We start from the raw sequence: 15,713 nt of genomic DNA, 5'->3' as shown, positions 1-15,713 counted from the left end.
ACTTAGGGTTAAAAAAAATGTTAAGATAATAAAATTTATATATTAAAACAAAAGAAAATTTCTTTCTATTTGATTGTAGATACATAGTAGGTATATGTATGTAAGACTTTCATAGATAACATAATAGGCTTTAAAACCTTATACTGCTTATATGTAATACAATTTAAATCTTTTTGAACAATCGAATATAAAGTTTGTAATTAGTACTACTACTTTAGCTTAGAATGTGCAATTAGATAAACTTACAAAGACGTATTCTTTGGTTAAGTTTACAACTTTGCTTAAATAAATTTAAGTTCTTTTTTATTTGTTGCGAAAACTAAAATGTAAAAAATATCATACTGTATTCCACTTACAGCAGGAAAGGCAGGGGGAACCTTATGTTAAGAAAAGGAACGGGGGTTCCCCACTTTCTGCCGAATTTCTCGAGGCGTTGCGTGTTGAGTGGCGAAACCAAAATGTTTTATTTTCATAATATAATATGTATTTTATGACTGTATTAAAATCTATTTATAAAAACATCTTAGAGTAATTCTAAAGAAATTCTTGAAAATTTGTAGAATAATAATAAATTCGATATGCATCTTAAATTTTCCAAGCAAAGTATAACAATAAACATCTTTCAACAAACCAAATCGTTGAAAGATAAAAGGAAAATTCAATTTACATCTATTCACCGTGACTGCTGGTATTGTATTCATCGACGGTAATTATTAAGTCCCAATTATAGCCATTCGATCTCAATTCTCTATATATTTCAATGCCGTTTTGTTATCTTGTTTACTTACTTTAGATTTAGGTATATCTTTTTTCTATTTAGATGATTATCTTTTCTATTAATTTAAAGATTTTTTTTTTAATTTAAAGTGTGAATGTAACGCGACGGTTGCTGGTTCAATCCCCACTCGGGGGAATGAATTATTACTTATTAAGATTTTTTTTACTCTGGCATTGCATGTTGATTGACGGTACTCAACACCGGGCTTTACCTTGGTCTCAGAACGAAAAAATAAAAATATTAATCAATAATAATTAATTCCTAAAGGGAATGGCGAATATACGATTGTATATATTATGCAATGCAATACCAATTTGAACTAAAATTTTGTTCATAAATTTCTCCAACAATTCTCCATCACTTGTAATTCTGACGAAGAATAATGTATTCTATTCTAATAATGTGTTCCATTATTAATGTTAATTGCTACAATTAGTGCTAAACACGAGTTATCCTACATATATACATATATTACCACGTCGATGCTTAATTGAATTTAGATGTAAATAGTAAATAAAACTATATTAATATTGTCATGGCCTTGAAAGTATTGTTATGCAAATAATGGGGGTTCTAATCTTATGGAAAAAAAATATATGTGAAATATAAGTCGTTGAGATATGTAAATAACATGTGTGTGTGTTAAAAATACAATGTGTACAAGTGTCACACATGTGTGGATGTGACATCATATGCGTGGAAGTGTCAACATATATGTGGATGAGAAATAACATGTGTAAATGTTTTACCAGATATATGGATGTACCGACACACACATGAGTTATGTGAATGTTTTATCATTTGGTCACCAGTGTATACCTACATGTGAAAATTTATGTCACACATGTGTAAAACACGTGTTGTTCATTAGATTATACGAGGCGAGTGTACACGTGTGTGTGTATTTTCTTATTTTTATTTATTTTATCTTTTTTTTCTATGTGTAAGGTATATTTCTTCGCAATTAACTCTACATCCACATTCCGTCGATTAAAATACTAAAAGATTATTATACGTTTAATACAACACAGCCAAAGTAAATTCTAATCAACAAACCATTATTAATAGCCCAACGCCATATGCCGCCATACCATGGAGCTCGGCAATTACTCGCGACGTGTTCATATACTCGTATACCTTCATTTATCAACTTTTTTTGTTTGTTTCACGTTATTTGGACATGAGTGATTTTAGTCTTTTATCCTTGTATTGTTGGGTGTTTATGATGAAGAGTGAAGCTAATAATTCTGAACGTCATATCTGATCGAGGTCCTCGTGGAGCAGCGCCACAGCTTCTGGTGTTTGAGTTCGAATCTCAATCGAGGGAACTATTTTTTTTATTCGCATGTCCTGTAAATTGGTGGAAATGTCTGCCTTCCCCCTATATGCGTGATATAGCGTGAAACTATAGTAAAAAATTATGCTTAATTTAAGATCGCTTATTTGTTTGTCTTTGAAAGTCTAGGATTTTGTAGTATATTATAAAAATTAAAACATTAATGCTTTTATGACCCGCCATTTTATTTGTACGTGTCGTTAAAGTGAAATGTCCGCATAAAAGCTCAAGCCTTCGCAAGTAGTACTTGAAGTAATTAACACATTACGACGTATTACCACGCTACTTGTTTTCATAAAAAATATATAATTGGATTTTTATTTATTAACTTCACGCAATTCCCGCATTTTTCGACGTAGGCAGAAATTTTAATGATTAGAAACCCCTAATCTGTATTATATACCCATTTAAAGATGTTCCAAGTTGGCTGGCGGAACCTAAAGCTGCATATTGTTTATTATGGCTATATTTTATATATATAAATATACTAGCAGCCCGCTCGCGGTTGCACCCGCGTGAACTATGTTATTATTAATTTCTGTCTCCATGGCTACGTCCTAGTGACGTCTATGCAAAATTTGAGACTCCTAGCATTTGTAGTAACGAAGTTTCATACAAACTTTCGACCCCAAAAACCACCCCTTAGAAATCTAATATTGCAAATTCCCGTCTTAGCGAGCACCTACGTCCTATAAGTAACTCCTACGCAAAATTTCAGATTCCTAGCACATGTAGTTTTCGAGATTTCGTGATGAGTGAGTGACCTTTCGATTTTATATATATATATAGATAAAATGGCAATAAACCTAGGCAGCTCAGAGTACTTATCGACAGTACCTTAAAAGCCGACAACGTACCTGTAGCTCCTCTGGTGTTACACGGGGTCGTGGGCGGCGGTGTTACCATCAGGTGACTCGAACGCTCGTTAACCTTAACTTTTCCATACAAAAGTATCAATCTCCTAGAAGTATCTTATAGTTACTAAAATCCTCATCTTCTAGAAGTCTCTTGAAGTTAGTCTTATACCGTATAGTACCTATGTACTCATCGAGATGTATAAATGTTATATTAACTTTAACTATACGTCATGTTTTGCCCGTAAAGTTTCTTGTGTACGATAACTCAAAGGCTTAATGACATGGAAATTGTAGCTTCCATTGATTATAAAATATAAAATGCTTACGCTTACGTGGTTATTGCAAATAAATATACATTTATAAGTATAGTGTTTTTACTACCACTGTGCTTCGTAGTGGTCAATAAGACGTGTGAAAAACGCTAAAAATGTATATATTTGTACCGTTTTAAAGTTTGTTTAACTCACTCTGGACATTTCAATACAATTGTATATTTTTTAGCTTCACTTCACTAGGGCACAAAGTAGGGTAGGCAGATGGAACCTAGTGTTAAAACACTCCGTTGTCCATTTTCCTGAATTTTTCGAGGCATTACGTTTAACTTTACCTAACCTAACCGACTTCATTAACACAATTTATAGTATCCAAAGCGAATTCCCTATAACAGAGGAACAATTCGCAACAAGTATATTACTATGATCCAAAGCCATTTGCATTAGTATGACAAACGAGCGTCACGCAACTAGGTCAGGACCAGAGGTACAGATAGCTGGAAGCGTTCCACTCATTATAATTATAAGGAAAATTCTTATATTAAACTGTGAAAGATTTAAATTAAAATTATACAATGTTTTTACAGCTAATTGTTTAGAAATTTTAATTACAGGTTTGTAATTTTGTAATTTAAAATTGTATTACTGTTTCACAAAGGACCACTTGACACTTGAATTGTGTTATGACTAAAATACAATACAAAGTTGATACTTACTAAGACTATCGATTTTATACTTGAGCTAGATGTTTTGCTGTTTTGAATTAGGTTCCTGATATATGCGGGATAGAGCGTGAAATTAAAACAAAATATAACAAGAAACGTATCTAGTTGTATCTATTCATTTCCAGGTGCGATATGCCTGTACGTAACGGTCTCCGCTGTTTTGGCAATTACGCAGTCGGTTACATTTCATATGCTTATGTTGCCTGTTGGTTTAATAAACATTTAACTATAATTAAAATTATCTTTGTAATTTATAGAAGGCTTAATTAAAGTTAAAGCTGAAACGTGATTGAGGCCCGCCGTGGCGCTAGTGTACAGGTGTACAGTAATGCGAGGGTTGGGGGTTCGATCCCAACTCGCGGCAATGAATTATTATTTATTAATATTTTCATTTCTATGCTCTGGTATTCTCATTCGACAGAATGTCGGGAAAGGAATGTCGTAACACTAGGTTCCCACTTCCTACTAAATTTAACTTAACATTACTTAGTCTATATAATAACCAAACTTTATTTTCGCCAACAACTCATGTAAAGCAACATTATAACAAAGAAACACAAGAACTCTCTCAGCATAGCGTCCAGTGTTTTCAATGTAAATTCCACCTTAATTTTAGTACATAAAAACTATAAACCTTAATCCGTTTATACCTAAATGTATGGAGCAATCAAAACAGGTTCCGTAATACCAATCCAATAACCCGAGATCTAAAGAAGGTCCCCAATATCTCGTGTGATCTAATTTTCAGCTTCGTCGCTTTCCACCGTCTCTCATATGTCATTCACACTCAATTAAATTATATGCTTACGATATAGCGTCGATACTCAAACCATTTTACGGTTTAGTGGACGTTAGGTTCAAAAGGTATTAGAAAATGTAATTATTTATGTTTTCTATATATTATACTAGTGGAACGGAACGCAGCTACGCCCGCTTGAACAATACGAATATTTATGAAATTATTTTCAGTTTTCAATAGAGAGATGCGTTAAGCAAGTCCATTTTGGGTGATGTTTTCTAACAACAAACTTTGAAAATGGTTGCTTAGCAAAGGTAGCATAGCGACAGTTGTTATTAACATGGCGGAATAAATTGCATGTCAAATTAATAAGGATTTTAATATATTGGTATATATCGAAAATATTACAAATATGAGAAAAAAAAGTATCCTATGTTAATTCCGAGACCCTCAAGTATTTCTATATGAGTATTTTATCACAATTAAATTAGCGGTTTTGGCCTGATTGCGTAATAGACAGACAGACAGACAGACAGAGTTACTTTCGAATTTATAATATAGGTATAGATATGTGCCTCGTTAGCAGGGCGAAATGAAAGTATTAAATATTTCATTTTCGCGTATGGGAATCAAACTCACAACCTCTTGCATTTATTGTCGCATGCTTGTATCTCTGTTCCATGACTAGCTTCAAATATTTTATTGACAAAATTTTATTAATCTTGTCTTGTTAAGATTCGATTCGATTCGATTTTGTGAGTGAATATGAAAAAATGAAAATATTTTTAAAAGTATTATTTTTTAACATAACAGAATAACAATATGGGTACAAAACATGTTTTAAATTGAATTTCCTCCACGGGGACTCGCTCGGACTTCAATTGTTTACCGAGATTGTCGATACAGCCCGCGGGCGTCCTGTTTGTGCTTGTCGCGTAGTGCCATACCTCAATCTTAAAGTAAACGATTGGATGTTTTTTTTGTTATAAAACCGAGTACAAATAGGAGAGGAGAGAGGAGTCACTAGGCTCTCTGTGTACCATTAATTTATTAAATATTAATATGTTTTTATTATATATCCCATCTTACTTAAACTTTTATCTTACCTTATGTGTATATGAGTGCTAAAACACTCTGCTTCTGCTCAATTTTCGGGACATTATGTGCTAACTCATCGCATTTTGTTTTCTAGAACGTGAAAATGTAAATAATTTATTCCCTAAGCGAAAATTGAACTTGCAACCGTCGCGGTTATAGCCAGACTTCGTAGTACCTACATACATTCTCATATCGTTGTCGTCCGAATGTTTTTTTTATAAATATTATAGCTATTGGGTCTAATAGACTTATAAAGCTATATTGATTTTAAAGCAAATTCAAGTGAGAATCTATTCGACGTTAGTTTGACAGCTTTAGGAAGGCTTCAGCAAGTGTCGGTACTATGAAATCGGAAATATTAGCAAACTAGTTTGGATAATCTTACTCTGTTTCTGTTGGACAGTCCCAGAGTAAGATTAAGAGTGAGTTTAGTAGACATTTCTCCTAATATTTCTTTTTTTGTAATAAAAAAGTAAACCAGCAAAAAAAAGTAAAGCATAAAATAGAAACGTTTTTAAATTAAGATATAACTTTAATATTTAAAGACATTCATTTAAGGTGTACAATATTTCATTTTCTCAAATGGGAATCGAAACCACAACCGGTCGCGTTTACAGCCACACACTTGTGCCCCTGTGCAATATTACAAAATTGTATGAAAGGTCAATTACTGAAAGTAAACTACTCAATCCTCGCTCCTCTAATACCTCGTTCTTGCAGAGCGTCTGCCTCTAGCAATTAATTTTCCAATCACCTCCAAAGAAATACGTTTTAACCTAGTTACTGGCTAATTTTAGATTATAATTGGTTTTGTATTTGTTAAAGAAACTAATTTAAGTATTAAAAACCAAAGACAAATCACGCCGTTGATCTCTCAGCACGCTGTTCCTCGAGAATATGGCGGAAAATGGGAACCGGAAGTATTGTGGTGGGGTGTCTTAACACTAGGTTCCCAAGTTCCCAGGTTCCACTTATCTTGCTACGTGCGGGATGCAGCGTGAAGCTAAAAAAGCTTTATGCATATAGCAGGGTAGGCAGAAAAACCAGTCGGTTATTAAATAACGTTACCACGTGCACCGCTCGTGTTTGCGTTACAAAGGGCATGGTATTTCTTTAACCTTTAGCTTTTGCAGTTTAATTTCACTTTGGCGTAGAGCTTTTGTACTTACGCTCTATTCTTGGCATTTAAATCAAATTTTAAGACAAAAGAAAAACAAATGTAGCTTACTATTTTCAGTATTTTTTTAAATAAGCATATTAATTGTTGGTTAAAGAAAAACTAATTTGAGCACTCGCGGCGCAGTTTTTGACTGTTGTTGCGATAGTTGTGAGTTCATATGTCACTCAAGAGAATAAATTTTATTTTATTTTCATTTCTCCGCTCTGGCAACTAAATAAAACGCCTGTTGAGTTTCGCTGCAACCATGACATGCAAGTTCTTGAAAATTTGGGGAAAAGTGGGCAAAGGACTCTTTTAGTACAAGGTTCTTTCTGCATGCCATGCCTGTAAGCAAGATATAGCGAAAAGCTTAATAACATTTTAGTTTAAAGTTCTAAATCTTCTTTTTTCTGGAATACGTGAAAATTAAAAGACTAAACTAAACATGTTTTTTTTTTAATTTGAATATTATAATTTTTTCCACATAACATTTAGATCTATAATGCTTATTCCTAGAAAACTACAATTATAGCAAAATGTTTGTTTGCATAATTTGTAGAACTGTTCCCAAAACGGGTGTTGAAGTTTATACGAAACAGTCGTATTTGCGAGTCACTGGTAAAATAATGCAATACCCGGCTTCACCATTAAGTTTGTTATATATAGCTATCAGTTCCCTATCATTATGTGGGTATGAAATCTATGGAAAGTAGTTTTAAATATATAAGTGAAAAAATATTTTTTTTTATTGTTATTTTGAACTATTTATAAGAGTAGTCTTAGATTATATAGACGCTTAAAAACGTTTAAACAACTTTTGAAATTTTCAAAAAGTAATTAAAACTCCCTCCTTCTTAGTAGTTCAAAAGAACAATACCTAAAAACTTTTGCGATTTTTGAGAAAGGAATAGATACTAGTACATCAGTATAATTGGTTTATTTCCACTCTTTATCCCATATATAGCAGTGTTGAAGAGAAAAATTCTAAATTCTGGATTATCAATACTTTTTTGGTTTATTGTATAAGAGTGATCGAATTCTCCACCATCCCTACAGGCAGACACTGTCCTTCTACGCTATAGCGATCTTCATTCAATTATTATTTATCTTCGATTTCTACATCATTACAGCATCAAAACAGTTTATGTTCGATAATACATGCATTATTGGAAAATTAAACCTGAAGTTACAATACTTTTAATAATATTTTAATATTAATTACCGAGTGAAAATCACACTTTATCGAATCCTTAATTATGCATGCCGCACCGTCGTTATATAATTAAAATTTATTTATAATAATTACTTATATAAATATAATGAAGCTGTTGTAGCTCCGTTGCGAATCGTGTTATTGTATAATTATAGGTTATAATTATATTCGGGAAATATCTATACTAATATAATAAAGCGGAAGAGTTTGTTTGTTTGTTTGTTTGAACGCTAAGATCTCTGGGTCTACTGAATCGATTTACTTTGTTTTTATTTTGTATGAAAGCTGCATTCTTCAGAAGTGCTATAGGCTATATAATATTACATTACACATATATACTAATATATTGAAATACTTTCTAATTTGACATGCAATTTATTCTGCCATGTTAATAACAACCGTCGTCGCTACGCAACCGCTTTCGTTACCGCGTCATTTTGATATTCATCCTTATGAAAAATATAATAATCACTTTTAGCATTTCATCTAGATTGAAATTATTTCTATAGAAATTATATTCTTATATTTCAAGCAGGCGTAGCCGCGTCCGGGTCCGCTAGTATTTTATATAGAAGCCAGTTGTGGCTCAGGGCCACAAGTATGTGACTTTACACGCGACTGGTTGTAGGTTCAATCCTCGCTCGAGGAAATGAAATATTTAATATTTTCATTGCTTCGCTCAAAGGGCCAATGTCTTCAAATTCAGCGGAAAATGGTGGACGAAGTGTCGTAACACTAGGTTCTCTCTGCCTATACCGGGACGTGCGAGGCAGAAGAATAACAATCTAGAAGATTTTTAGGCTAGATAAATAGTAACATGAAATGAAAAAGTTTATGCCAGACGTGGTATAGGGAGGATATAAGGGCGGCGTTAAGTTCCGCTACTCCACACGAAACGCCTACAGAAATCGACGGAAATTAGGGAACAGAGTGTCTTACCGCTGGGCTCTCTTTGCCTACCCTGCTACATGCACATGGATACAGTGTGAAGCTAAAAGAAATGAAATAAAAGAAGGAACTAAATACATTTTATCAAATTCTTTGTAAAAATGATTCTTATAATAAAATTTGTCGCTCTTTCCATTTGTAAATAATGGAACGGGAAATGCTTGTAAAATACCGCGAACTTCCTTTGAGACTTGGTGAATTAGGCTAGAGATTTGGGACTTGGTGAACCAATCTGTTCTACGTCGATTATTGTTCTGGCTAACGTAAATGTCCTCTACATTCGTAGTACGTCTTATAAGTCTACTAATTATAATGTAGGCCTGGTAGGCCCGGTATGACCCTATTAAACAAGTTACAATAATTTTTACGTGCCATTTTCTATGTAAAATTAAGGGTGTGACTGTAACGCGGTTATGGGTTCGATCCCCGCTCGAGAAAGTGAAATATTTATTTGCATTTCTTATTACCATTTCTTCGCTTGAGAAGTTGAGTTGTTTTGGAAGTTATTATAAGAAAACCAATATAAAAGTAAGAGAGTCGTCACAGTCCTAAAATAACAGCCCTCATTTTACACTCCAGTACATTTTCTCTAAGCCCGAACATGACCTTTAACTATAATTGGGACCTACTGTGTACAAACAAGACTTTGAAAGTAAAAATGCTTCGTGAAGCCTTCATAAACTATTTCGGTTTTTCTGTCTCGTTACTTCAGGTGGAAGTAAGTTATTGGCAAGTCTTGCCTTAGTATTTATTATATAGGAGCAGTTGGAGATATATTTTAAGATCGTTTTTTTTAGCTTCACGCTGATAAGACAGTCCGTTCTCATTATAACTTTCGTTCTGAAGCAATTACGTGTTGAATCGCGGAACTCAACGCAGCGCTTTGCCTCAATACCAGAGCATATTTGTTTGATTTCCTCGAGTGGGGATCGAATCCACTATCAGTCGCTTTTACAGTCACACTCTTGTGCCCCTGCGTCACGACTGGCCGAAAATATAGGTTAATATTTATTTTGGGTAAATTTTAAATGTAATGGTTTTTTGCCGCTTCTTAATATTCTTCATTATTATATTATTCCTCATTTACTACCTTGGGTAAAATATGAAACGTATTCAACATTAAAAAGCACAAATTGCTAAAAAATGCAGATTCATCCCGACGAACGAGCTCTGTGAAGTACTTACAAATGATAACTGCTTATTTTTTATTTACATTTACATTCCTACTGTTTCCCAGCTTTTTGAAATATATGTTGATTTTGTATTTTTTTTTTTTAGTTTCACCCCATATCCGTCACATGGAAGATTAGACCAAGGGAGCCTGGAAACTTAGTGCTAAGACACTCCGTTCTCATTAAAACACTTCCATTTTTTTCTTTCTGTTCCGAATTCGAGAGGCCTTGCGTGTTGAAAGGCGCAACTAAACGCCGCGCCAGTCATTTAATTTGAGCTTTTAATTATTGATTCAAAACATTATTTACATACTTTATTTTTCTTTTCTTTTTAATACTAATTTCTATCTGTATACCTACTTCTCTTGAAATATAGTTAAGAAAGTAAAACAGAAATAACAAGCAAAGTAATTCAGTGAATGGGAGAATGTGAATGTGTTAATATATCCATGATCTAAATAATTTGGAACTACTCGTATTTGCTGAAAATCTCAGCAAACCTCCCAATATAAATTTGAATCTTATATCTATAAAAAGAAGGTATTATTCACCTTATCACAATTAATGATGAAGACGTTAAAGGTCTTAGTTGTGACAAGGTTTTGCATTTTGTAGTGCAATGCAAACGCGTAGGTAGTAACTCCGTTTGCTGTAGAACTCTTGTTCTAATTAACATAATTAATCATTAATTTCATAGTTATATGAGAATAATTATAATTAAGAAATAGTGCAGTTTTTTTTTCTGTGTATTTTATTATATGAAATATAATACATAATTTAACGAATTGACTTATATAATTTTTATATTTAATAAAGAGTTTTTTTTATTTTATATACTCTTGTAACTTCATACTGTATCTCATGTATTCATACAGAGAAAAAAGTAGGCTCGTACGACGTGAACGACGGTACTTAACGACGCGTTTTACTCCATCCCTTTGCTTAGAGAGAAACGAAAATAGAATCGAACCCACACTCTGTCGTACGTGCCTCATTACCTCATTACCATAATATAATTTCCTTTATTTTGTAATAACTAGTACACAGGTGGCAAACACGTTAGACATGTTCGTATATCACTCGAAATAAGAAAAATATTTTGCAGAATTCCCTAGAGCTATGAATTTTGATTAAAACGTGATTTTGGGCTGTCTGTAAATGTCCCTGGCGTAATTTAACTTTGGCTGAAAAGAATATTTTGATGTGATGACCTTTTCCATTTATATTTAACGACTTTTAAAGTATGTAAATTTGATTTTAAGTATTAAGTTTGTTTATTGTTTTAGACAAAAGCTGTATTTTTCTTAACTTTTTATGGTTAGTAAAATTTAATTTAAACGTCTGCTATAGCTTCGTCTCTAGTTTTGTGTGTGTTAAAATGTGTAGTAACTACAAGCAGTTCCTTTTAAATATAATTGTGTCGATAGTCTTACTCTATATCTTCATTACGAAAATTCATTGCTAATTTGCGTTAAATACTTACAAAGGAACATAAAATATGGGTATATGAGATCGTTGTGGCGCAAGGTGACTAACGCGACGGTTGTTTGTTCGATCCCCATTTGGGGTAATGGATTATTAATTATTAATGTTTTCATTTATTCATTCTGGAACCAAATCCTACCCTAGTATATGCGAGATAAAGCGTAAAGCGGAAAATAAAGAAATATATTAATTTTGTTATTTCATGATATATATTATATGAGAAGTGTCATTCAACTTGGTGTTATATTCTCAAACTGCAACTCTAGTCTATTCCAAAAGAAGTTTTAAGAACAGTTTCCATATAGAATATTAGAAATAACTGGAATAGCTTACCGTAGCGCCCAATGCTACGTCACGTAGCGCTGCGGTCTACGTGTGCTACGAAACGGGCTAAATACCGTTATATTATACTATTAGTAAGTGAGTGTATTGAATGTTAAGTATTGGTGGTGTTTATGTTAAATAATTACTTTTTCTATGGCTTTAGTTAACGAATATTTTATTACTTATTTATTTAGAGGAAGAATCTTTAAAATAAATATACATTTAGTAAGTATTACTCATTCCCCGAACAGGAATGAACCCACGACCAGCAAGACATTGTTACATTCTTATTAACTTAACTGAATATATATTTTCTGAGAAGTGTCTAGTAACTATATTTCTCTAAAATTAATTAATATCATAAAAAATATAAATATATTTTCAGTTTTCGGCACGAACATGTTTAAATATTTCAATCTCGTTTTTAATTAAGCTCTTATATATAAAACATATTTATTTCAACAAAGATACCTTGAAAATATTAATCAAATACAAAATATTTAACAAACTCAAACTTCGCCCGAAGCTAATGAAATTTCTATTTGTATATTTAACGTTAAACTTTTGTAATTTTCTTTCTCTTTGCTTCTTATAAATCGATTTGATGAAAATATTTTTCGGTAATCTCCAGTTTAAGTAATGTGAATTAATTTTTTTTACTTATATATCGCTTAGAAAGTCCCTGGATCTATTTTTTATTAAATTAAGTTAGTATCGGGCACTTCAAAAAAGAAACTTATTTTAAATTTTCCGCTTTATAACCTAATTCAATCGAGATTGTTTAACGTTTAAACATCCCGTCCAAAGATTGAAAGACGGTTATGAAAGTTTACCTTATTTTTCATTCCTCCCATTATCCTGGTGTCCGACGAGCTTTTAAAGCGGAAACTTATATAAAAACCTAATAATCTCTAATACAATAGATTTTTAAATATAAATTAAATTATTAGTTTAGAAAAGGTAAATTACATAATTTTCATTTCAATTGTATATAAAGATATCATAATATAGTGTCGTTTTTTATGAAATATATCATGGACATCCTATTTAACAATATGTTCGAACGTCAAAGACGAAATCAGTAAACGTTATCGATTCAATGTGATAAATACAGTTAGTCATTTTGTGAAATGCGGTCAATATGTCAGTTTCACGATATAAGCATACATATATATTATTAAATCTTTTAAACTATAATTTATGTTTTATGAAAACCCAACCAAAACCGGTTAATTATTAGCTCTTTTGGAATTTATTGTCAATTTTGGCCGCGTGCCGAGGAAATATTACAACCGTATAGTATCTATATACTCGTATATAGTTAGACATAGGCAAGCTATTTCAGTGGAAACCGCTTTTGCGAGTGCCAATTTTGTTTCATATCCTTATAAGAGCCCTATTTTATTTCAGTTTGTGGATACTTTCGAAATTTGGGGACTTTTTGGGGAAAATTAAAAATCATTTAGGTATATTAAGTATGTTATAACGAAACATATGTAGATTTTCATGTAATACAATTTTAAGATAAATGGAAAGCGTTACAGTACTGAAACTAATCGAATATTTCGTTTTGTAAATTATTAGATTGAGAATTTATACATAAGACAAAAAAAATGAATTTTGTTTTGTTTGTTCTTTTAAACGTCCTAAGTCAATTTTGATGAATATTAACATTGGGGAAACTCTAGAATTAGGAACAGGTACGAAAAGGTTTTATTTTATTAAATACCAACATGCCCCACGGGCGAAAGTGTTCGACTGTGGCTACAATTCCCACTCGGGACATGGAAATTTTAATACTTTTATTTCATATTTCAATTATAAAGTTCCTAAAAATAATCCCATACGAACTAAAGATTTATTTTCGCTTACTAAAGTTAAACATATGTAGTTTTCATGAATAAATATAAATTTAGGAACACAGAATCCCTAAGGAACCAACGTAGTGTACTTAACACTTGTATAATCAAGATAAACTCTCTGCACATTAGCTTACAAGACGGTCAGTCAAGTAGTATTCCTGTGATACGGTCGTGTACTTTAGTTCTAGATTAGCTAAACAATTTGCTGCTACCAATTTACTTAGGCTTAACTTATAAAAGTAGAGTCTTAACTCTATTTTCCAATTTATTTTGTAACTATGAAAAATTGTTTTAAAAATATTTTGCAGTATTAAATAATATTAAATAATATGTCTTACATTAAGTCTATCGTAAATTATTTTTATTGCTTCACGTTGTATATAGAAGAGAGAACATAGTGTCAGCTTAGTGTCTATTGTGCACTTTACGCCCTAATTCAATTTTATTTTTAAAAAATACAGTCGAATTGATAACCTCCTTTTCTTACAGAAGTCGGTTAAAAACTGCAGAAACTATTATTACAGAATAAAGATGGTAGTGATATTTCTACGTCTAATAAAGTAATTTAATTTTTGCAGCGCATTCCAACCCTATTTCAACTCGATAAAAATGTCACAATGTATCCCACTGCGCCCGTTTACGGCTATTCTAAGGATGAGGATATATGTTTACTTTATATTTTCATCCAAAAATATTATTCCCTTACTTTTTTATATAAATTTTATTGGAATTTGTTAAAGTATACAAATATATTTTAGATTTTAAATATGAAATAGAATTTTATTATTTGTCTTTATAAGAACTTTGTCACAGTATTAGTATATTATAATTAAGTATTTGACTATAAACGCGACGTTTGTAGGTTCTATCCTCACTTGAAGTAAACTATTATATCTATATGATTTTTTTTGCCGCTCAGGTAGACAATGTTTAGCGCTACAAAATATACATTCTGCACTATGCTATAAGTATAGAGTGTGAAGAAATGAAAATATTAAATATTTAATTACCCTGAGTGGGAATTGAACTCACATCGATCGCTTAAAGTCACACGCTTGTCCTCCTCCGATCGTAGGATGACCTATATATTGAAGTAATTTTTTATATTTTCTGATAATCATCCCTTATAAGTATTGAATATTAACATATTTATATGATTAATATATGTTTGTATTGTTGTTACAGAAAACCACACGCAGTTGGATCGAGAGTACCTTCCAGAAACGAGACTGCAAATGTTTTGTACCCAGCGCCAAAGACGAGCATGTGTAAGTTACTTCACTCAAATTACGTATAGATACTTAAAAATTTTAAAGAACTTAGAAGAAGAAAGAAGAAAAACTTAAAAGAAAGAATAAGAAAAAACATTTTTTTTTTTTAAAAAGTAATTTCTTGAAAAAAAATAACATTCCCGAAAAGGCACAGTAAATAAGGAGAGCAATATAACGTAAACCTTTCACCCCCCCTAACAATTAATTTAATCACAGTTCCCTAACAATATTAGCCACAATCTCTGTCCAGAAAGGTCATACAAAATTGATAACTTCATTAAAAGTTTGGTCAACACATCTGTTAATTAAGGATGTAAATAATATTAATTATATTTGTGAAAGCTTATTTACTTTAGCTTTACGTTGCATATTCTGTTCCCAACTTTCCAGCAAATTTTTGAGATATAATATGTTGAATGGTGGAATTCCATGTCGTGCCTGTCTTGTTACCAGAGCGAATAAATTAAAATATTA

General features: G+C 31.9%; 1 protein-coding gene across 6 annotated transcripts in view; it reads left to right on the top strand.

Annotated features, from left to right (window-relative positions):
• Trpm (transient receptor potential cation channel, subfamily M) overlaps positions 1-15,713 on the top strand; it is a 177,345-nt gene that overhangs the window by 75,386 nt on the left and 86,246 nt on the right. For all 6 annotated transcript variants that reach the window (XM_085197314.1, XM_085197316.1, XM_085197315.1 and 3 more), the window contains exon 2: positions 15,154-15,236. In XM_085197314.1, the coding sequence (XP_085053440.1) occupies positions 15,154-15,236 (83 nt within the window). The remainder of the gene's footprint in view (positions 1-15,153; positions 15,237-15,713) is intronic.

Source organism: Heliconius melpomene, chromosome 14, assembly GCF_056956725.1.
Source record: "Heliconius melpomene rosina isolate 202511_hmr_F chromosome 14, ASM5695672v1, whole genome shotgun sequence".
Classification (NCBI taxonomy): Eukaryota; Metazoa; Arthropoda; class Insecta; order Lepidoptera; family Nymphalidae; genus Heliconius; species Heliconius melpomene.
Note: the sequence above shows the minus strand (reverse complement) of the source record. Positions and strands in the feature narration are given on the sequence as shown.